The following is a 25000-nucleotide window of genomic DNA, read 5'->3' on the forward strand; positions in this document are numbered from 1 at the left end:
TCCCCATAACCAAGAAGTGAAACATTTTTAGAGGACATCCTACATCTCATGGTCATTTCTCTGATGCTCGGCCCCCCCCCCCCCCCCCCCCCATCCCCTTCCTACCCCTTCCTCGGTCCCCTCCCCCCTCCCCCCCCCCCCCCCGCCATCCCTACTAGCTTTGACTGCATATGGTTGCCTACTTTATTCCACCTGAAGAGGTCATTACGCTTTAATGCCATAAGAAGTATTGCTAGGTGTAATTCTGACTTTGCATAGCTGACATGTCTGCTAAATAGTGGCTTTTGATTGAAGGCAGATCCTGTTGTCACTTTTCTCATCGCATTGACTGTACTAATTTATTGTATTGTAATGCTGATTTGTTCAATAAAATCTTCTGTTAAAAAAAAAAAAATAAAATGCTTACCTTACAGTCCTGTTCACATATTTTACTGTTTGCTTTGCTTCAAAAATGATACCCCATGTTGCTTTCTTGGTGATTCAAAGCACCCAAAGCCTCCATAGAAGTCTGACAACGCTCACTTACAATACCTAAAGCTTTTGAGAGGATTTTTTTTTGGCTTTAGCTTTGTTTTGGGGGTATGATGTATCCCAGAATGCACTGGGAAACCAACAAGCGAATCGGAAGACGTCATCAGAGGTCACTCCCGGTTCATGTCTTTCTTATATTCTGGGGGTGTCTGGTGCAGACGTCACATCTGGTGTGCAGGGTGGAGCAGCAGGAAGGTGAGCGGGGTCCGGACTGGAGAGGAGCAACTAGCAGACGGCACATGCTGTGTGCAACATGGGAACGCTATAGTAAAATGTGAACCGACTGGAGAGTGAGGACTGAGCAGCCGAGGATCAGCAGAACTAGGGGACCAGAGCAGGAGAAACTAGCAGATGTCACACATGGTGTGAAGCATGGGAGCAATGAGGTGAGCGCGGACCAGAGCGAGAGGAGGATCAGGAAACCAGAGGATCAGCAGAGCTGGGGGTTACTACTGAGCCGGGGATCTGCTGAATGAGGGTACCAATGAGCGGGGTAGTATTGGGCTTCTTTAAAACAAATAGAAAATCAACACACACACAGGGCATTTGCCAAGCTTCATTGAAGCATCACCAAAACATCACTGACACATTAAATAAGCTTGTTGAAGGAGAGGCACTGGTGGGCAGTGTGCGGTAGGGTTGTCGGTCTTAATCGGCAGGTGGCACTGTCCTAAGATAAGTTGACTACCAACACTGACACAATGATTTAGGAGTACAGATCTCCCCTGGGGCTCACTATTCCACTGACACCAATAATTTGAGGGGCTAATCTCCCGTGGTGGCCACTATTCCACTGACACCAATGGTTTGAAGGACTATATTTCCTGGGGATCATTATCCCACTGACACCCATGATTTGAAAGGCTATTCTCACCTGGGGGCCACGATCCCTGCTACCAATGATTTGGGGACTATCCACTATCCTATTGACACCATGATTTGAGGGGCTACTCTCTCTTGGGGACCACAGTGCCACTAGCAGTGATTTGAGGGCTAATTCTACCACAGGTGGTCACAGTCCCTTTTGACACCAAAAATTTAGAAGGCTATTCTTCACTAAGGGCAACTATCCTAGACATCAATGGTTGGGGAGTTATTCTACCTTGGGGGGCAGCAACCCCACTAACACCAATTCTTTGGGGAGCTATTCTGCCACTAAGGACACTTACCCAACTGACACCAATTATTTTGGAGGAATTCTCCCCTGGGGGACCTTGAACCACTGCTACCAATGTTTTGGGGTCTGTTCTCCCCGGATAGCCACTATCGTACGGAGGACAATGATTTGAGGGTCTATAATCCCCTAGGGGCCACGATCCCACTGACTTCAATAATTTCAGGGCTATTCTCCGCTGGGGGCCATGATCCGGCTAATGATTTGGAGGCTATTCTACCACAGATAGTCCCAATCCTACTAACACCAATGATTTGGGAAGCTATTCTCTCCTGAGGGCCACTATCCTACTGACATCAATGATTTGAAGGACCATATTTCCCTGGCTTTCATGATCCAACTGACACCAATCATTTGGGGAGCTATTCTACCCTTGAGGCCCTGACTTATACCAATGATTTTGGAAGCTATTCTTCCCTGGTAGCTACTATCCCACTGACCCTAATAATTTGGGGGACGTTATTCTCCCTTGGAGGCCCCGAGCCCAGTGACACCAATGATTTGGGTGCTGTTCTTCCACTGAACCAATACTTTTGGAAGCTATACTTCCCTGGTGGATACTATCCCACTGACGCTAATGGTTTGGGAGGGTCATTCTTCCCTGGTAGCCACAATTCCAGGGACACAAATGATTTTGGTGTTGCTCTCCTGCTGGTGGCCTCTATCACAATGACACCAATGATCAGGAGGATTATTTTGTCCTGGGGTTCATGATCCCACTGACACCAATGATTTAGGGTGCTATTCTCCCCTCAGGCCACTATCCCACTTATAGCAATTATTTTGGAGCTATACTTCCCTGGTGGCTACTATCTCCGTGACGCAAATTATGTGGGGGGGCTTTTTTCCTCTGGTAGCCTCAATGCCAGTGTGACTCTAACAATTTTGGGCGTTTGTTTTCCTACCACACAAATGAATTGGGGGGGGGGGGGGCTTTTTGTTGTGTTTATTTAAATCACAGTGGCTCAGATTTTTGACTTGTTGCTCCCTTTTTAATACATTTTAGGGCTCGTTTACACTAGCGGTTGAGGGACAGTAAAGCCCCGTGGTTGAGCTGTGGTTTTACCAGCCCCCAAACCTTCCCTCTTTATGTGCAAAAGGAGCGGCCCTTAGGGATGTACACACAGCAGGAATCATACCCGCTGTCGCTTTTGGCGTGCGCTATCGCTTGTCAATTACGACCCATTCACGTGATTGCGTACGCTCTGCAAATGCCCCACAACCCTGTGCAATGCATGCGATTGCGGCATGCTAGTGTGGGGTTCAAGAGGGTAAAATAGACAGTGAGAAGGTGAGAAGGGGATACGGTGCCTCCCCCATTGCCTGTCAAACACCTGAATAAGTGATCCAAACATGGATCACTTTTCAGAAGAGCCGCAGTCCCTGCTGCCCATGTGAACAAGCCCTTAAAGTGATTCTAGAGCAAAAGAACTTGCAAAATAAAATAAAAAATACAAAAGAAAATAAAAAAATAACAAGTTATTCTTACCTGCTCTGTGTAATGGTTTTGCACAGAGCCGTCCCGATCCTCTTTTTTTGTGTCCCCCCGCCAGCGGTCCTGGCTCCTCCCCACCCCCCTGCCGAGGGCTCAATCGGCAGTGACCTGTGAACGCTGCGTCCTTTGGATGCAGCTGATCACAGATCAGGAGGAAAGAGACAATCATGGAGGCTCTTTACCACGTGATAGCTATGTCCAATCACAGCTGATCACAATGTGAACAAAGCTCCTGATTCACTCCCTGGTTATCTCTCGCCTCGACTACTACAACTCCCTTCTCGTTGGCTTACCTTTTAAATAGTCTATCCCCCCTTCAGTCCATCATGAATGCTGCTACCAGACTCGTCCACCCTACAAACCGCTCAGCGTCTGCTACCCCTCTCTGCCAATCCCTCCATTGGCTGCCACTCGCCCAACAAATTAAATCCAAAATGCTAACAAGTTACAAAGCCATCCACATCTCAAAATACCAACCTAATGGTCCTTTTTCATTCCTCACGCTCTCTATCTCCCTCATCACCTGCTCCCAACTTTGCCTCCAGGACTTCTCCCGAGCCTCGCCCCCATCCTCTGGAATACCCTACCCCAGTCTGTCTGACTATCTTCAAATATCTACTTTTAGGGCTCTTTCAGTTTTTCAGGTGGACCTGAATGGACGCTCCATGTAGCGATGGATGTCAGCAGTGACATGTCCGCTGACATCCGATCCGCTAAATCCAGATGGTTGGAAATTTGATCTTCCATCCGTCTGGCGGATCAAATGACAATGGACAGACGGATCTATTTTCATCCGATCTCCCATAGAGGAGAGCGGGGCTCTGACAGGTCCGTCTCGACACAGTGAGCGGAAACAGACCTGTCATCTGCCTGCTCAGCGGGGATCAACGGATATATATACACACAGTGGGGATGGAAAGTATTCAGACCCCCTTAAATTTTTCACTCTTTGTTATTTTGCAGCCATTTGCTAAAATCATTTAAGTTAATTTTTTTTCCTCATTAATGTACACACAGCACCCCATATTGACAGAAAAACACAGAATTGTTGAATTGTTGCTCACACAATAAAATACATAGGAATGAAAAAAAAAAATTGCATTTAACCACTTGCCTACTGGGCACTTTCACCACCTTCCTGCTGCCCAGGCCAATTTTCAGCGCTGTCGCACTTTGAATGACAATTGCGCGGTCATGCAACACTGTACCCATATAAAATATTTATCACTTTTTTGAGACCGATAGAGCTTTCTTTTGGTGGTATTTAATCACCACTGTTTTTTATAATTTTTGCTAAACAAACGAAAAAAGACTGAAACTTTAAAAAAAAAAAAGTATTTTTTCGTTTGTTTAGCAAAAAAAAAAAAAAAAAAAACAGTGGTGATTAAATACCACCAAAAAAAAAGTTCTATCTGTCTCAAAAAAGTGATAAATATTTCATATGGGTACAGTGTTGCATGACCGCGGAATTGTCATTCAAAGTGCGACAGCGCTGAAAATTGGCCTGGGCAGCAGGAAGGTGGTGAAAGTGCCCAGTAGGCAAGTGGTTAAATGCTATTTTTTTTTTCATTCCTATGTATTTTATTGTGTGAACAACAATTCAATAATTCTGTGTTTTTCTGTCAATATGAGGTGCTGTGTGTACATTAATGAGAAAAAAAATGAACTTAAATGATTTTAGCAAATGGCTGCAATACAACAAAGAGTGAAAAATTTAAGGGGGTCTGAATACTATTTTATATATATATATATATATATATATATATATATATATATATATATATATATATATATATATATATATATATATATATATATATATATATATATATATATATATATATATATATATATATATATATATATATATATATATATATATATATATATAAAAAATAATATGTGTGTATTTTATAATTTTTTTTTTTTTTATTTACTGTTGGGGTGTGAAAGATTTTGGAAGAATTTACTGGGCCCCGGTCTCACTAATGTTGACAATCTCTGCTCTATAGCAGTGTTAGGCACTTATAGGAGAAGCCTCTTACTATCTGCAGAGATGACTCACTGGTTTCACTGAAACTATTCAGATAACAGCAAAGTCTGGAATCCAGAGAACATCTCAGGAATTTACCCACAAAAGGTCTCTCTGCCAACACCTGAGTATCTGAGCACCTGACACCACAGACCATCTCGTTTGACAGCCGCGCCGTGCGCACCCAAGGGTTCTGACGCTTTGTTTTTCCCAGCAGCCATGGCTGACAAACAAACAGATCTGGGCCACCTACTCAGCAAGTTGCAGAAACAAAAAAATGACTGGTATGCAGAGAGCTTTATTGTGCAACACATTCCTGGGCAGTGAGCAAGCCGGGCGCCCTGGACAGCGGCCAACTGGAAAGCTGTGTAGCCCAAAGCAAATTCTTTGCCGTAGTATTGTGATGGCTCTTCTCGCCGTGATGTCACAACGGGCTCATTGTCCTCCGCCAAAGAGAGTGGAAGGCGACCGATGAAGAGCTGCTATTCCTGGGTGCGCTGCGTTATACCGGGCCGATGTGGGTTTATGTGATTCATGGCCCCCGGTGGTTGATGACTAACGTAGCTGGGCAGTGGATTGGCATGTCAGTCTTAGTGCAAGAATGGCTAAATGTGTCTTCACATCATTCCTGGAGGCCTGTGTCATCGAGGAGCGTATGTCGGGGTATGCCAGAGCAGTGCGTGGGCGGCTGCAGGAAAAGAACGGCACGGCTTTTATAAATAAAGTGGTGAAGCCCTCGTACGGTGCGCAGTTCCCTGAGCGTAAAAAATAGTGCCAAGCTGCGTGCTGCTCTAATAAAATGGAAACTTTACTCCCATATATATACAGTATCTCACACAAGTGAGTACACCCCTCACATTTTTGTAAATCTTTTCTTCTATCTTTTCATGTGACAACACTGAAGAAATGACACTTTGCTACAATGAAAAGTAGTGAGTGTACAGCTTGTATAACAGTGTAAATTTGCTGTCCCCTCAAAATAACTCAACACACAGCCATTAATGTTTAAACCGCTGGCAAGAAAAGTGAGTACACCCCTAAGTGAAAATGTCCAAATTGGGCCCAAAGTAATATTTTGTGTGGCCGCCATTATTTTCCAACAATGCCTTAACCCTCTTGGGCATGGAGTTCACCAAAGCTTCACAAGTTGCCACTGGAGTCCTCTTCCACAGCTGGTGGATGTTAGAGACCTTGCGCTCCTCCACCCTCCATTTGAGGATGTCCCACAGATGATCAATAGGGTTTAGGTCTGGAGACATGCTTGGCCAGTCCATCACCTTTACCCTCAGCTTCTTTAGCAAGGCAGTGGTCATCTTGGAGGCGTGTTTGGGGTCGTTCTCATGTTGGAATACTGCCCTGCGGCCCAGTCTCTGAAGGGAGGGGATCGGGCTCTGCTTCAGTATGTCACAGTACATGTTGGCATTCATGGTTCCCTCAATGAACTGTAGCTCCCCAGTGCCGGCAGCACTCATGCAGCCCCAGACCATGACACTTCCACCACCATGTTTGACTGTAGGCAAGACACACTTGTCTTTGTACTCCTCACCTGGTTGCCACTACACACGCTTGTCACCATCTGAACCAAATAAGTTTATCTTGGCCTCATCAGACCACAGGACATGGTTCCAGTAATCCATGTCCTTAGTCTGCTTGTCTACAGCAAACTGTTTGTGGGCTTTCTTGTGCATCATCTTTAGAAGTGGCTTCCTTCTGGGATGACAGTCATGCAGACCAATTTGATACAGTGTGCGGCGTATGATCTGAGCACTGACAGGCTGACCCCCCCACCCCTTCAACCTCTGCAGCAATGCTGGCAGCACTCATACATCTATTTCCCAAAGACAACCTCTGGATATGACGCTGAGCATGTGCACTCAACTTCTTTGGTCGACCATGGTGAGGCCTGTTCTGAGTGGAACCTGTCCTGTTAAACCGATGTATGGTGTTGGCCACCGTGCTGCAGCTCAGTTTCAGGGTCTTGACAATCTTCTTATAGCCTAGGCCATCTTTATGTAGAGCAACAATTCTTTTTTCAGATCCTCAGAGTTATGTGGCCTTGAGGTGCCATGTTAAACTTCCAGTGACCAGTAGTTAGAGCGATAACACCAAATTTAACACACCTTCTCCCTATTCACACCTGAGACCTTGTCACACTAACGAGTCACATGACACCGGGGAGGAAACATGGCTAGTTGGGCCCAATCTGGACATTTTAAATTAGGGGTGTACTCACTTTTGTGAGATACTGTGTGTGTGTGTGTGTGTATATAGTTAACATAACAAATCTATCCGAAACGAAACAATATTTTTTGTTATGCATATGTCTAGTGCCATAGGTGTGCGCAGCCTATTGCATTAGGGTGTGCACCCCAAAGCTCCAACACATATGCGTTTGACATATTTACCGGCCTCTTCCCCGCTCTCCATCCTGAAACAATGGGAGGAAGGGGGAGCAAGGGAGCACATGGGAGACCCGGGCAACAGAAGGAAGAGGAACAGGGAAATGAGGGGTGTCGGGGGTGGCATATATTAGTACCAATCCCCTATATTTTCCTTCTGTGGCAGCTGAATGTTGACAAAAGGGAGAGTAGAAGCCTACTTTCAGCTGCTGCAGGAGGAAAATACAGATCGGTTCCACTAAATTCCACCCACGCCACCTCTCCTGTCCAGGTTCTGAGGGTCAGCAAGGAAGGGTTGTGGTTTACCTGTCACCTGCCCACCATTGACAGGTTGCCAACCCCAGGATTAGGGTGTGCCCAGGCACACCTCTTGCGCACGCCTATGTCTAGTGCTGATCCCCGCTGAGCAGGAGAATGAGAGGTCCATGTCTGCTCCGCTTAGGCAGAGCGGACACGGACGCAGCCCACTTTCCTCTATGGGCGGTCGGATGGAAACGAACCGCCTGTCTGTTTCCATCCGTCTGTCATCAGATCTGCCAGATGGGAATCTGATCCCCATCCGTCTGTTTTTAGTAGATCGGATTGGATGTTGGTGAGTGTCAACGGACACCTATCCGTTGACATCCTCCTCTCCATAGAGGGCAATGAATGGTTTGATCGGGTCCGCCTAAAAAACAGGCAGGTGGACCTGATCAGATCACCCATTTTTGAAAGGGGCCTGAGCAGCGCAAACCGCTGCAAAGGCATTCAGTAGACTTCCCAGAGTTCTGCAATTAGCCGACCTTATTCATAGACATACCTGAGGCTGTAGGCTCCCCATGGGAGTCGTTGTAGAGGCTACGGTATGTTTTAGTGCAGCAATTTTAGCCTTGTACGGTGGAATAGGAGGAGGTGGTGAACTCTTGGCAAGCGGACAGATGGATATTTGTTAAGGTCTGAGACCCTGAAGCAGGCAAGTCTCAACATGTTTAGCATTAATACTCTGTATCTGATGTATGAAGGAGCAGAGCGGACAGGTGGTGTGACACGGATCATGATTTGTATTGTATATTATAGACCAGAAAAGATCAAAAGCCCCAAAACTGGGAGGGAGAAAAGGATAACAATTGTTGAAAACAGAAAAAAAAAATCACGGCAACTGAATGATACACAATGTAAGAACAAACAAAAAGTCATCCAGTTAGGGTTTGCATCTACTTCAATTCCCTGGATCATCCTGTGGGGCAAAATTGGCATCGATCCACTTTTCTGTGTGTGATTGTAGCAGAACGACATTTATCTACAGTGCATCTGGAAAGTATTCACAGCGCTTCACTTTTTCCACATTTTGTTATGTTACAGCCTTATTCCAAAATGGATTAAATTCATTACAGATGATGGAGGCCACTGTGCTCATTGGGACCTTCAATGCTGTAGAAATTTTTCTGTACCCTTCCCCAGATCTGTACCTCCATACCATCCTGTCTCGGAGGTCTACAGACAATTCCTTGGACTTCATGGCTTGGTTTGTGCTCTGACATGACTGGTAAGTGTGGGACCTTATATAGGCAGGCGTGTGTCTGTCTGAATTTACCACATGTGGACTCCAAGTTGTAGAAACATCTCAAGGATGATCAGCAGAAACAGGAGGCACCTGAGCTCAATTGTGAGTGTCATGGCAAAGGCTGTGAAGACTTATGTACATAGTTGGTAAGGCTGAAAAAAGGCAATAGTCCATCCAGTTCAACCTGTGTAGGTGTACATGTGTCAGTGTCTATAATAATTTCCCATATCCCTTTTATGTTGTGTGTGTTTTTTTTTTTTTAAGATGTCCATACTCCCCGCAGCCACCAATTGTGGGAGAGAGTTCCTTATTGCCCTGACAGTGAAGAACCCCCTGCGCAGCTTAAGCTTAAACCGCTTCTCCTCCAGTCTCCATGTGTGGCCCCGTGTCCTCATACACTCCCTAGGACTGAATAGTTTATTTCCTATGCTGAGATCCCCATTGAGGTATTCGTAGGTCGTTGTCATGTCCCCCCTCAAGCCTCTCATCTCCAGCAAGAATACATTTTTAATGTTTGCAGCCGGTCCTCGTAATTGAGGTCCTCCAGTCCTCCTATTAATTCCGTTGCCCCTTCTTTGGACTCTCTCCAGCTCCAGCACATCTCTTCGAAGGACTGGTGACCAGAACTGGACGGAATACTCCAGATGTGGTCTAACCAGAGTTTTACAAAGTAGTAGAATTATAGATTTATCCCTGGAGTATATCCCTTTTATTTTATGCATGATAATATTCTGCCTGCTTTGGTAGCTGCAGCTTGACATTGCATGCTATTACTCGATCTGTCCTCTACTAGGACCCCTAGATCCTTCTCCATCCTCGATTCTCCCAGAGCTTTTCCACCTAGTGAATAATTAGCATTTATGTTTTTTGCCCCCAAGTGCATTACTTTACATTTCTCCACATTAAACCTCGTTTGCCATTTGTCTGCCCACTCCATAATTGTATTTGGGTCATTCTGCAAAGTTTCTGTGTCCTGATGTGAGTTTATTGCTCTACTTATTCTTGTGTCCTCTGGAAAGGCTGAGCTCTTTATCCCATTCGCTATATCCTTTTATAAATAAATTGATAAGAATTGGTCCCAACACAGAACCTTGGGGTACTCCAATCACCACTCCAGACCAGGCTGAGCACATGTTATTTATCACCACCCTTTGGACTAGCCCCTGCAACCAGTTTTTTACCCAAGCACAAACCTTATGGTCCATGCCTGCAGATCTCAGCTTGTAGATTAAGCGTTTATGGGGGACTGTATCAAATGCTTTTGCAAAATCCGGATACACCAAATCCACAGGCCTCCCCCTATCTAGATGGCAGCTCACTAGACACGTGCACTGACAAAAAGTTTGTTTTCGTTTTCATTCTTTTTTTTGCTTTTTTCAGAAATTCGTAAACTTGGAAATTCGGATTTTCACATTTTCGAATTTTCAGAATTCGAAGATTCGGAAATTCAAAAATTAACATAACGAATACAAATGTATCTGAAGTTACAAATTAATACGAAATAACGAATGCCGCATCTAACAAATGGAATGGAACAAATTAATAATAATAAAAAGTTTTTTTTATTATTATTATTATTATTATTATTGTTATTTATTATTATTAGATCATTACATTCCATTTGTTTAGATACGGCATTCGTTATTTCAGATAATTCATAACGTTGAAAAAACTGGTACTCTTTACGTTCACTAGCAGCCAAATTTGAAAGGAAATTCCAATACTTATCATTTTAATATTTATTATTAGTTATTATTTCAAATTTTCAGATTTTCATTCTTTTTTTCAAATTTATGAGAATTCGAATTTCCGAAATTTCCAATTTTCGAATTTCCAATTTCCGAAAATTCAGAAATTTGAAAATTCGAAATTCGGAAATTTGAAATTTCAGAAATTGAAAAATTCGGAGATTTCGGAATTAACAAATTTTTTCAAAATTCGTTAAAAAACAAATTTGGAACTAAACTAAACATGTCTACAGCTCACTTCTTCCTCGTAGGATGTCAGATTGGTCCAGCAGGAACGATCTTTCGTAAACCCATGCTGATTACCACTAATGATATTCTTTTCCTCTGTAACTCTTTGGATATAGTCCCTAATCATCCCCTCCCAATAATTTACCCACTATTGAGGTTAAGCTGTACGTGTGTGTTTTTTTTTTTTTTTTTTTTTTTTTAAATTTGCAAAGATTTCAAACAAACGTCTTTCACATGGTCATTATGGGGTATTGTCTGTAGAATTTTGAGGAAAATAATGAATTTTTAATCCATTTTGGAATAAGGCTGTAACATAAGATGTGGGCAAAGTGAAGTGCTGTGAATACTTTCCGGATGCACTGTAGTTGTGTGCACAGGAGGTGCTGATGACGTCTATTTGCTTCCTGTTCTCAGGTGACGTACTTCAGCCTGTGGTACTACAACAAGCAGAACCAGCAGCGCTGGGTGGACCTGGAGAAACCGCTGAAGAAACAGCTGGATAAATATGCCTTGGAGCCGACCGTGTATTTCGGAGTGGTGTACTATGTGCCGTCTGTCTCCCAACTGCAGCAGGAGATCACAAGGTGAGGGCAAGGCAACCTCTTTCTTATGTTTATAGAAACCGCATAGTTTTAAATCAGATCACAGTAAATCCATTGGTAACCAACAGTTTCAATTACAAACCTGTACAAGGCTCTCCTAACACTCTTAGAACTCCTATGTTTTGGTATGGTGGTCACCTAGCTGCCAGGAATAGGGCCTGTTGTGAATCTGTTGGGACTCCTCAATTTCAGTATTTGTGTTCAGATCCTCCCCTGCAGTTTCGGTTGTGTCTGATACACTGAAAACAGTGAGTGTTAGATGTTTCTGAAACATAAGCTTGAGGGTAAAGGTCAGATAAGAAGTATATTTGGTCAGGCTAGGTTCATACTTGAGCTTCTTCAAGTATTTAGAACAGTTTTTTATGCACATTTGTACACATGTTTTTAGGCATTGTTGTATACAATGGAAAGCTATAACCCTTTCATGACTAAGCCTATTTTTGAAATTTGGTGTTTACAAGTTGAAATCCGTATTTTTTGCTAGAAAATTACTTAGAACCCTAAAATATTATATATATATTTTATTTTTTTAGCAGAGAATCTAGAGAATAAAATGGCGATTGTTGCAATATTTTATATCACACGGTGTTTTAAAAGCAAATTTTTTGGGAAAAGGGACACTCATGAATTTGAAAAAATCCAAACAGTAAAGTTACCCCAATTTTTTTTTGTATAATGTGAACGATGATGTTAAAATAGATACCAAACATGTCACGCTTTATAATTGCACGCTCTCGTAGAATGGCGACAAACTATGGTACCTAAGAATTTCCATAGGCGACGTTTTAAATTTTGTTTACGGTTACCAGGTTAGAGTTACAGAGGAGGTCTAGTGCTAGAATTATTGCTCTCGCTCTGACAATCACAGCGATACCTGACATGTGTGATTTGAACACCGTTTACATATGCGGGCTCGACTTCCGTATGTGTTTTCTTTGCTGCGCGAGCTCGCGGGAACGGGGGCGCTTTTAAAAAAACATTTTTTTCTTATTTATTTTATTTATGGATAGGTTTGCTCAGGCCTGCAGCACACCACTCAGCGCCAAATGGATAAGTTAATGTTTCTAAACAGAGCTAGAACTACAAACTGGAAGATAAAAGGTATAAAAAAGACTTACAGTATCTAAACTGAGTGCTTAAAAAGACAGCAGCCGTTTAAAATTATAACATGAAAATGTCCATAATAGCATACATAAACTATAGGGGTAAACATACACTATAAAACAGCGCTAATGTTGAGCAAAACTATATGAGAAATCATGCGGCCAACTACGCATAAAACATCAGACAGAGAAGTAGAGAGTCCGTGAAGTGGTCAGAGGAATGTCCATAAGTGACAATACAGCCGTATCCAAGTGTGCGCCTTCCACCGGTCAATGAAATTTCACCCTGTGTTGACACTCTCCCCCTAGGGGGTCAGACTCACCAGATCTGCAAATCATAAAAGCCTCCAAGAGCAAAAAGATCTCCTCAACACCTCTCTCTCAATCCCACTCCGGGGGGTTTTCAGGGGGGGGTCACAACTCCACACAGATGAGTAAAAAGAAAAAAAGTATGCACATAGCGTAATTCTGTTTATTGAAGTCAAAACCCACAATCTTCCAAAAAACCCTTCAATCTATATACGTACATTTAAAACAGTCAATCAAGCAAAATAGAAAAGGCTGCGTATCACCATTCAAAAGATCAGCCGGCTCGGTGCCCAGGGGAACAGGTCACTTCCTGGTTGTAGATCGGGCTGTGGTGGAACGCAAACCTCACTTCCGGCGTCGTGTAGGCCACGCCCTGACGCGTTTCGTCATATCCTGACTTCGACAGAGGGCGTGACGCCCTCTGTCGAAGTCAGGATATGACGAAACGCGTCAGGGAGTGGCCTACACGACGCCGGAAGTGAGGTTTGCGTTCCACCACAGCCCGATCTACAACCAGGAAGTGACCTGTTCCCCTGGGCACCGAGCCGGCTGATCTTTTGAATGGTGATACGCAGCCTTTTCTATTTTGCTTGATTGACTGTTTTAAATGTACGTATATAGATTGAAGGGTTTTTTGGAAGATTGTGGGTTTTGACTTCAATAAACAGAATTACGCTATGTGCATACTTTTTTTCTTTTTACTCATCTGTGTGGAGTTGTGACCCCCCCCTGAAAACCCCCCGGAGTGGGATTGAGAGAGAGGTGTTGAGGAGATCTTTTTGCTCTTGGAGGCTTTTATGATTTGCAGATCTGGTGAGTCTGACCCCCTAGGGGGAGAGTGTCAACACAGGGTGAAATTTCATTGACCGGTGGAAGGCGCACACTTGGATACGGCTGTATTGTCACTTATGGACATTCCTCTGACCACTTCACGGACTCTCTACTTCTCTGTCTGATGTTTTATGCGTAGTTGGCCGCATGATTTCTCATATAGTTTTGCTCAACATTAGCGCTGTTTTATAGTGTATGTTTACCCCTATAGTTTATGTATGCTATTATGGACATTTTTATTTATTTTATTTATTTTTATATTTATATATTGTGTTTAAAAAAAAAAAAAACATTTTTTTTGATGACTTTTATTGCTATCACAAGGAATGTAAACATCCCTTGTGACAGTAATAGGTGGTGACAGGTACTCTTTATGGAGGGATTGGCGGTCTTTTAGACCGCCGATCCCTCCTTTTGCGCTTCAAAGTATTCAGATCGCCGAAAACGGCGATTCTGAATACTGTGTATTTTTTTTAAACCGGCGCCATTGGCAGCCGAATAAACGGGAAGTGACATCATGACGTCGCTTCCGTGTTTACGAATAGGAGGCTGGAACGAAACCGCCCCCCCCAGCCGCCAGAGGCGGCTGATTGGTCAGCGGGCCTCCCGATGGAATGGGAGGCCCGGTAAGAGTGGTGGGAGGCGGCGGGAGGGGGGGGACGTATAACAGCCAAGTGGCTTTTAGCAGCATCAGTTGTTATACTCAGATAGCCGATCGCCCGCTCTAAACAACGGTACCGGGATGATGCCTGCAGCTGTGGGCATCATCCCGGTATAACCCCGGAAAGCCGAGTACGCACATCTGTGTACGCTCCGCGGGAAGGGGTTAAACTAGGACAGTGGTCTCCAAACTGCAGCCCGGGGACCGCATGTGGCCCTTTGCTTGCTTTTATCTGGCCCTTGGGCACTATTTTATTGACTGAAACCAGTGAAGGGTCTAATTCCTCCCAATGACCCTAACAATGGGGCCCAATGACAACAATGATGGGTCACTATTCCTCCCACTGACCCCAATGATGTGGGATTGTTTTATCCCACTGATGCTGGGACATTTTGTACTCATGTTGGCCACAGTCCGGCCCCCCCTAAAGTCTGAAGGACCGTAAACTGGCCCTTTGTTTAGAAAGTTTGGAGACCTCTGAACTAGGTGAAGTAGAGGCAAGAAATTGCATGGAAAAGCACATTGCTCAACGTTTTTGAGTGCTACCATTGAAGACTATATGGTCCAAAAACACTCTGCCCCCAAAGAAGCTCATGTAATTTTCAAGGGACAAGCAACACAAATTTTGTGGGAACAGGCACCATAGGATACAATGGGAATCCTCATGTTGCATTTAGAAAAGCGCTTCAATTTGCTCAGGTTTAAAAAACTCTTGGAAATAGGAATGACCTCTGAACAGTCACACTCCAAAATGATCCACTTTATTGCAAATGACAGCATATGCAAGGCAGAGAAATGCACAGTGGGGGAGAGAGAGCGATTGACGCGTTTTGAGCGTTTAGCGCTTAATCATGATTAAATGCGAAACGCGCCAACCTCTTTCTCTCCCCCACTCTGCCTTGTACATGCTGTAATTTTCAATAAAGTGGATCATTTTGGAGTGCCACCATCAAGTCGTCTTTCCTATTTCTAGTGCAGCATGTGAGCTGGGTGGGCACCATGGTGGAAAGTATGTGGGGTGTGTGCAGAAGGGGCCGACCTAGAGCAGCGTTCCTTTTGTCTCTCTCAAATACTCTTGTTGTATCTAGCCATACAATAAAAATACTATTATTCTAGTTCTGTGGTTATTAACCCCAGACCATGACCTACTGCTGGGCTACTGCCTCCCTCCTTCCAGGCCTCCAGCTAGCTGCAGATCCTCTCACAGTGCCTCCTAGCTTGCATACTGCTACCCAACCGCCCATAGTCCCCCTCAACCATTAACAATGTCCTCAGGTCCTTTAAGAGCCTTAAGTCCCCATGGTTCCTGCCAAGCTCCCACAGTGCTTCCCAGTTAGCTGCAGAGCCTCTAACCCCCCATAGTACATCCAGTCTCCCAGATTGCCCCTGTAAAGGCTCCAGCCTTTTCAAGAGAGCCTTAGCCCTCACCAGAGACCCCATCCCCATAGTTGCCACCAGCTCCCTTCAGAAATCTCATTCTTTACAAAGCCACCATATTTGCCCCTAACCCGCTGCAGAACTTTCATTCTCACAGTGACACTAAGGGATTTATTAAACTGAAGAGTGCGAAATCTGGTGCAGCTCTGCATAGTAACCAGTCCGCTTCCATTTTTTTTTTTTTCCGTCAAATCTTAATTGAACAAGCTGAAGTTAGAAGCTGATTGGCTACCATGCACAGCTGCACCAGATTTTGCGCTCGCTAGTATTTTCTATTCCCATACATACTTCCAACACTGCAAAGTACTGTTTTTTCCTTCTATTTGAAAGGTATCGATAAGATTGATAAGATTGAGAACCACTGTTCCAGTCTAATATAAAAATCCTTGGCGAGTCTCTGACCTGGTACACAACCGATAAAATGTAGGGAGGCCATACGCCTCTGTATTGGTTTTTAACCAGGATTAGAAGGAAAAATAAAGATATTTTGAAGTCCAAACCTTCAAAGGCAAGCAGCTCCTATAGTTCTGTCTTGACAGATTTAAAATTAAGCTGCTATTAGCCGGCTTTTGATTGGTTGTTGAATGGAAATTTTTTTTTTTTTTTTTTTTTTTAGGTCATATTTTATTACATTTTTTTTTACAACAAACACGAGCCAATAGATTCAAAGAAAATCCATCCCGATACAGAACCTAAAATATTCTCAAAAAGAGAAGGAAAAGAAGAACAAAGACCCTTTTAGCTCTCCTCTCGTTTTCTCCTATTTTCTTCTCTAACAAGTTATACTCGCATACCGACATACCATAGATTGTACACAAACACATCATGAAGACATTGTGTCCAAATATTTTTAGCTTTGTCCAAAAGCTCTCCCGTCTACCCCCCCCCCCCCCCCCCCCCCCCATTTAGTCAACTGTCTAGGTTTTTCAGATTTGGGTTTACTGCCGATATTCACTCCCCTGACTTCCGTGGATGGGCGAGGTTCATTTAACATCCTGTCGATTAAACAATGACCTACTAATCCCTAATCTCAAACTCTCTTAATTTTCTGGAACTACTAAACATCCTAGAATATACTTATATGGATTACATTTATTATTTGTTTTCTTACGTAAATATTTTACACGTAACTTTAATGAACATCAAAGGCTAAATATGTATTCTGAATGACTGTATTTTGTGTAATGTATATGTGTTTTTGTAAAAAATTTAAGAAAATTAATAAAAATATGTTGGAATAAAAATGTTTTTTTACACAATACCTTCACATTATTGTACCAGCTTAGAACGTCTCCAAAGGAGATGGAAAGGACCACCTGGACCTGACCACAATGGGAGCACTTGGAACGGCCGACCTGATGTAGCACCCTGATGTTTAGGCAGGGTTGCTAATACATTTTTTTTGCCAAGTGATGGTTGCCTTGGCCAATTGTCAGGGGTTCAATTGATTTCGTCCTAACGCTGGAATTGCTGCACTTCTCTCTTTTGTTGCTAGATGGCCGGGTATCTGGTGACATTAGATAAGACAAGGGCATTGCAAGGACAGATTAAGAATGAATGGGGTATCTCAGCCAACGGGCAGGGATTTTCTTGAGTACCTTGGCCTGCTGGGATAACTTGTTTATTTGGGTGAAGTCAGGTGATCAGGGTTCTGTGCCACCTGGACGGCTGTCTGGGTGGACGTGTGTCGTATTTCCCCAGGCTGCTAGGCCAGAGACCTAAGGCCTATCCTGGGGACATCTGGCTGCTAGGCTGTCTGAGGTGCCTACCCAGAAGCAAGAGAGCAGCGTAGGGTTGGGACTGCGGGCTTGCAGTCCAACCAGAAGTAGTGGTTCTGCCGGCCGGAGAACCTGTCGTGGTCAGAGGTCGCCACTAAGGGACCATCCACCTTGTTACCAGGGACCACAGTGAGTAGCTGAAGCAAGTACCAGAGCAGTATTCTCCCCAACCGGGGATGGTGAAGAATTCGGAAACTTCAGCAAGTGCCAAACCAGGGACCCAGGCAGTGGAGGTGATGCTTGCAGAGCATTATTGTGTCCCAAGCCAGGGACTGAGCAGGCCAGTGGGGTGACACTTGAGGAGTATCTGTGAGTGCCAAGTTAGGGACCCAGCAGGGACACGGGGGTGACGCTTGAGGAAGATACTGAGTGAGAAGATTGGAAGAGCTCAGGAGATCCAGTGGCGAGTGGATCTGTTAGTCGAGAGAGACTAAGAGCTCAACTGAGTGAAGTTCTACAATAAGGTGGTTGTAGAAGAAGTGAAGAAGTTTGTTGCAATCTTTGTTAGAAACTGTTACAAGACCATGATACCATAAGAGACAGCAGTCCTACTCATGCAGATGTGGTGTCTAGTTGGATGCCTTTCCCTGCATGGCTGTCTGCCTATAGAAATCTTGGAGTCTGCCAATTAACATTGCATCTACTTAGGGGTGTCCTGGCCCCAACCCTCTCTCCCACAGTCCTGTTTAAGAGACAATAAATCTCTTTGCATTCAAGAAGTGTCTGGCGCCCATCAGTCTACCTTGCATTACACCCACCATGCCTTGTAACCCATTCTACATAGAAGGATGTCAGCTGTCCCTGACTCTGGGGGTCACCATTAGGCCTTTTGGAGGTCCCGAAACCTTGCTACACTAATAAAGTGAACAAGGGGTTCTATACATTTCCTGAATAATAATACTCAATGGAAACATCCTTCTGACACATTGGGGTAGATTTACTAAAACTGGAGCACTCAGAAACTGGTGCATCTGTACACGGTAGCCAATTAGCTTCTAACTTCAGCTTCTTTAGTTAAGCTTTAACAAAAAAACTGGAAGCTGATTGGTTTCTATGCACAGCTGCACCAGATTTTGCACTCTCCAGTTTTAATAAATAAACCTCAATGGTATCTTTCATGTGTGTTCTTATGTTCTTGCAGATACCAGTATTACCTGCAGCTGAAAAAGGACATCTTGGAGGGGAAGATCCCCTGTACTCTGGAGCAGGCCATTCAGCTGGCTGGTCTGGCTGTTCAAGGTGAGTGATGATCGTGGCTTGTTTTCCAATGTACATTTTAAACATAACGAGTGATGTGTTTTGAGTAATTACATTTTGTGTTCAGACCACATTTCTTAATTTTTTTTATTCATTCTTCCATCTAAATAAATTAATTATTAACAGAGTTTCCCTGAGACCTCACCATTATTTCAAGGGTTCCTCGATGTTAAAAAGGTTATGAAAGAATGCTTTAGAGAAGCCTTTCTTAACCGTTTTTACCCCAGAGGAACCCTTAAAATTATTTTTAGGTCTCTCGGAACCCCCTGCTAAAACCAATTCATAGAAGATCACAGGGAAGAATGCTCCTATACATGGGTGGTCAGAATTTCACCCCTACAGAGTGCAAAAATGATCATTGGTGTCATGCAGCTGGCTTTGCCATGTGTTGTTGGTCCTAGAACTATGCAGGCACCATCAAATGGGAGGTCAACCAGCCACAGCTTGAGGAACCTCTGGAGGAACCCTAGGAGACCCTGGCAGAGGATGGCTGCTTTAGAGGAAGTATAAATGTGCAGGCTGGATTTGGGCATCCTAAGTTTGTCACTTAAAGCGGAGGTTCGCACAAAAATTGAACCTCCGCTTTTCTGAACCCTCCCCCCCTCTGGTGTCACATTTGGCACCTTTCAGGGGGGAGGGGGGTGCAGATACCTGTCTAAGACAGGTATTTGCACCCACTTCCGGCATATACTCCCACGGGAGTCTACGCCCCCTCCCGTCCCCACCGCGCTGTCTGCTGGGACACACACTGGTCCCAGAGACAGCGGGGACCAGTTAGGAAGCGCAGCGCGACTCGCGCATGTGCAGTAGGGAACCGGGAAGTGAAGCCGCTTCACTTCCTGATTCCCTTACAGAGAATGGCGGCGGCAGCACCCAAGGACCGAGGGACTATTCGGTCTCAGGTGCCGACATCGCTGGACCCCCGGGACAGGTAAGTGTCCTTATTTTAAAAGTCAGCAGCTGCACTATTTGTAGCTGCTGACTTTTAATTTTTTTTTTTTTTGCAGGACTCCCGCTTTAATGAAAAAGGTGGTTCACTCTGTTAGGGGCAGGAGATTGCCACCATCCATAAATACTATACAGTTAACAAGTTAACAGCTTCAGGACCGCCCTATAGCACTGGGGCAGCACTTCTGTGCAGGATCGTGTGTGTGTGTGTGTGTGTGTGTGTGTGTGTGTGTGTGTCTGTATATATATATATTATGTATGTGATTCTGCACTTCCGCCTAGGGGGGGCGCGCTTGCGCCACCGGTGGCTCACTGATTACTCACAGGTGAAGCCGATCTGCAGGTGCTGGCATTGTATCCTCCGGCACCCATCAATCGTTGGTACAATACACAGAGTGGAGATCTGCCTATGTAAACAGGGCAGATCTCCGTTCTGACAGGGGTGTGAAGATTTGGATTTTGTGTTCCTGCAAAGCAGGCAATAAATTTCCATCTCTTCCCCTAGTAAAAGCACCTCACACAGTATAGTATAACGGGTTAGGCACACAGTTAACCTCCTTGATCGCTGTAGATGATAACCCTTTCCCAGCCAGTGTCATTAGTACAGTGACAGTGCATATGTTTAGCACTGATCAACTGTACAGGTTCCCAAAAAGTGTCACGTGTCAGAATGTCTGCCACAATATCTGTCCCGCTATAAGTGGCTGATCGCTGCCATTACTGGTAAAAAAAAACTTAAAATAAAATAGTTTGTAGATGGTATAACTTTTCCACAAATAAATCTATATATGCTTATTGGGATTTTATTTTTATCAAAAATATGTAGCAGAATATATTCTGATCTGAATTTATGAAGACTTTTTTTTACATTCAATTATTGGATATGTTTTATAGCAGAAAATTATATATATATATATATATATATATATATATATATATATATATATATATATATATATATATATATATATATATATATATATATATATATATATATATATATATATATATATATATATATATATATATATAATAATTTTTTTTTTTTTTGCACAGAGCAGCCCCAACCATTTTCTTGCCGGCGCTCCTGGTTCCTCTCCTATGACCAGTGCCCCCAATAGCAAGCTGCTTGCTATGCTGGCACTGGTGCATGCTCACTCCCTAGCTCAGCTCAATGTGTGCATAAGACACACAGAGCCACGACTCGGCCCTGCCCCCACCCACAGACAATGCCTCCCACTCCTATCTCAGCCAATGAGGAGAGGGAGTCCCAGGACAGCCGAGGCTTCCATGCACATTGCTGGATCAAGAGAGGGCTCTGTTGAGTATTTGGGGGGGGGTGGGCTGTAAGGACTGCGGCACACATAGAATGCATGAAAGTAAAAAACCTTCAGCCTTTACAACCACTTTAATTATTAATCCTGTATTGTGATTTTAAAGGCAACCAAATTAAATCAATATACTCCTTTTTTTATATAAAAAAACATTTTAAATCTTTAATACCAAAATATTTAATAATGTGTTTAAGAAGCAATAGGAAATATTCACGATTCCATTTTTGACAAAGCGGGAAAAAGTTTACAATGAGAGTTCTGCATGTGCTGGGTGGTATTCCCAAGAGCCAAGCTATAAAGTTCTCCATTACAGCTTGTTAAACAGAATGGGACTAAAGGGAGTACATTGATTTCATTTGGTTGCCTTTAAAATTTGCCACTTAAACTTTTCACAGAACAGTGTGCCCCGGAATCCACAAATGTAAGATTGTCTCTCTGTCTATTAAAGTGTGAAGAGCACTTTATGTCTTTGGGACGGTTTACGTTGGGACCCTTGTGCATGTGATTTATTGTTGGCGGTGCAGTTAGTTTAGTAGGCATTTCATTTTTATTATTATTATTTTTTTTGTATTTCTTTTTATTTTTTTATTCATATAAGAGAAAAAAGGAAATCTCCAAGATACACAGAAAACCAAACGCAGTATAGTAGAAATACAGGGCAGAACGGATAGAGCTGAAATTCTTTTACAATAGCTTAAAGTGATTGTAAAGGTTAGTTTATTGAAAAAAAAAAAGTTATACTTTTTCTGTGCAAGGGTTTTGCACAGAGCAGCCCCAATCCTCCCCTTCTGGGGTGCCCCGGCGGCGTTCCTGGCTCCTCCTCTGCATCAGGTGCCCCCCACGGAGAGCAGCTTTCCATTGGGGTACCCGTGCGGGAGCGCTCACGAGTCCTGCTGCTGCTTCCATTGACACAGACAGCAGGACTTGGCCCCGCCCCCCGCGTCAGTGGATTTGAATTGACAGCAGCGGGAGCCAATGGCTCCTGCTGCTATTAATCTGTCAAATGAGGACGGAGACAGCGGGTAGAGTCGCTGAGCTTGTGCACATCGCTGGAAAGGACGGGCTCAGATAAGAAAGGGGGGGGGGGGCCTCTGGGGGAAGCTGCTGCACAGAAGGTTTTTCACCTTATTGCATAGAATGCATTAAAGTGAAAAACCTGGTGACTTTACAACCACTTTAAATCGGAAAAATATGACCTAAAGGCCAGTCTGGCCTTGCATAAACCAGAAGCAGTGCAAAAGAAAAAATATCTATCTATCTATCTATCTATCTATCTATCTATCTATCTATCTATCTATCTCAGATCTCTCTCTCTCTCTATCTATCTATCTATCTATCTATCTATCTATCTATCTATCTATCTATCTATCTATCTATCTATCTATCTATCTATCTATCTATCTATCTATCTATCTATCTATCTATCTCTAACAAACGTTCTTCCCTAGCCCAGGAAAGGGCAAGGGAAATATAACCAGTCATTCATCAGTCTGGCCAGTAGGAAGAAGGTCCCAGGCAAGGATCTCATCAAGGGGTCACCATCATGGAGGCATGCCTGGAGCAAATGTGCCATACATCAGAAAGCGCCTAAATTTTATCTAGAAGTACAGGAGGTAGAGAGAAAAAAAAGGGGGGGGGGGAGAGAGAAAAGCCAGAGAAGGAAAAAGCAGGAAAAAAAGGCAAGGAGGGGGCATTGAGGAAAAAAAAAAAGACCAGATGGGTGGAAAAGGCCATCTCCGTCAACCAGAAGGATCCACATCCAAGAGAGCCTTGATCTCCTCCGTATAGATAAACATATTCCATAGTGACCACTTTTTTGAATACTGGTAGGTATTTCTTTCTGGTAGGTATTTTACCTTTCTGGTATAGTATTGTACAGAATTTAATCTTTCTGGTATAGTATTGTACAGAATATTTCTCCTGAGTTGAGTAGCTACACCCCATGATCAGCATCACCTTGTCTGTGGTTTTGGAGTTGCAGGGTGGAGATGGAATAAATTAGAGATATGACCTGTGTGAATAACACCCTGAGCAGTTTCCACGCTTTGTACCCGCCTGTTGATTGGTGACTTATATGTTTTTTTTTTTTTTCCTTTTTACAGCTGATTTTGGAGACTATGACCAGTATGAATCACAGGATTTCCTGCAGCGATACGCTCTTTTTCCTGTGGTAAGCATTGTCGTTGTTAACTCTCTCTGCTCCATACAGACTGAGGAAAAGTCCGTCTCGTTTTTGTTTTGTTCCACTTTACTGCACCACATTTTGCTTGCGGTCTTCCCTGCGGATTGAGAAGATTGCCCGTCCAATACACAAGACGCTTGTTCAAAAATTATTTCTAATGGTCCTCTGCGCTACTATAAGTGAACTTAATAAAATAAAAATAGAAGATCTTGAAGTGGAAATGCAGCAAAACCTAATAGTGTTCACAACTACACCAATAAAAAAACTATTGAAATTACAGTGATCTTGCGCATAACCTAACAATCCATCATCGATCAAAGTTTGTTGAATTATTGCAACAATGTGAAATCATGTCCCATAAATGTTCATAAAAGTAGTCACACAATATAGTTAAATAAGTGCAAAAAAAGTCCATGAGTAGAAATAATCCAGTGATTCAAGATGGTGTAAATGAAATTTCCAAAAAACTTGGCAATTTGTCCAATGAGTGAGACCGCTGACACCACACCAGAGAACTCTCACCTCATGGGTAAAGGTTAAATGCCTTTGGAAATCCAATGGGAGCATTGAGCTTCACTTCCAGGATTAACAGCAAGATAATATAGATCAAAAGGTTCCACCCCTCGTAAACGATATTCCGATCCACATGTAAGGTAAATAAGCCTCCAATAGTGTATTACCATAATAAAAAGTATTAAATAAAATACCTGCTTACATGAAAGCAGCAAGCGTGCCAAACAGAGACAAACATTTGGCGTTTCACGCCACCTCGCACGTCACTTCCGGTCCGCGGTATACTCCGGCCACGCCCTACGCGTTACATCTCATGACTTCCTCAGGGGACCGGATTGGCTGTTGTAGGATTCTATTTATATCGTCCAGACAGGAAGTGCATTTGATGCCATTTTGAAGAAGCCCAGCGCCTTGAATAAAGACACCAAGACGGCGGCCATTTTCCCTAAGATCGTACGTTACCTAATATGACATTTTAATAAAGCTCCTTGACGTAAAGTTCGGAATCGGCCATTTTAACTCAAATGAGTGTAATACTTATAAGACACTTGTTGAGCCATTAAAGAAGTGTGTTTTATCCCGCGCCCTCCTACTTATTGTGCAATACTAATACTACTTTTCAAGGCAGCAAGCCAAATGATTGTGTTCCCACAACTAGTATAGAGTAAACGTGAACAAATCTTGGCTGCGCTCTTCTATCTGTGTGTGTGTGTGTGTGTGTGTGTGTGTGTGTGTGTGTGTGTGTGTGTGTGTGTGTGTGTGTGTGTGTGTGTGTGCAATACAGGTGATTCCTCAAATTTCAAAATATATGATTATATTGATGGTATATTTTCCTCCTTTCATTAAATAAACCATCCCAAAATGTTTTACTGTAAAGCAAAGTGGAATCAAAGTT

The 25000-nt window shown here is 43.4% G+C and overlaps 1 protein-coding gene across 1 annotated transcript in view; it reads left to right on the top strand.

The window, feature by feature from the left end:
- PTPN21 (protein tyrosine phosphatase non-receptor type 21) overlaps window positions 1–25000 on the top strand; it is a gene marked incomplete in the record, with an annotated part of 110163 nt that overhangs the window by 27245 nt on the left and 57918 nt on the right. The window contains 3 exon segments of the mRNA XM_073610695.1: window positions 11565–11734; window positions 19013–19110; window positions 23513–23580. Coding sequence (XP_073466796.1) covers window positions 11565–11734; window positions 19013–19110; window positions 23513–23580 — 336 coding nt within the window.

This window comes from Aquarana catesbeiana, linkage group LG13 (genome assembly GCF_042186555.1).
Source record: "Aquarana catesbeiana isolate 2022-GZ linkage group LG13, ASM4218655v1, whole genome shotgun sequence".
NCBI lineage: Eukaryota > Metazoa > Chordata > Amphibia > Anura > Ranidae > Aquarana > Aquarana catesbeiana.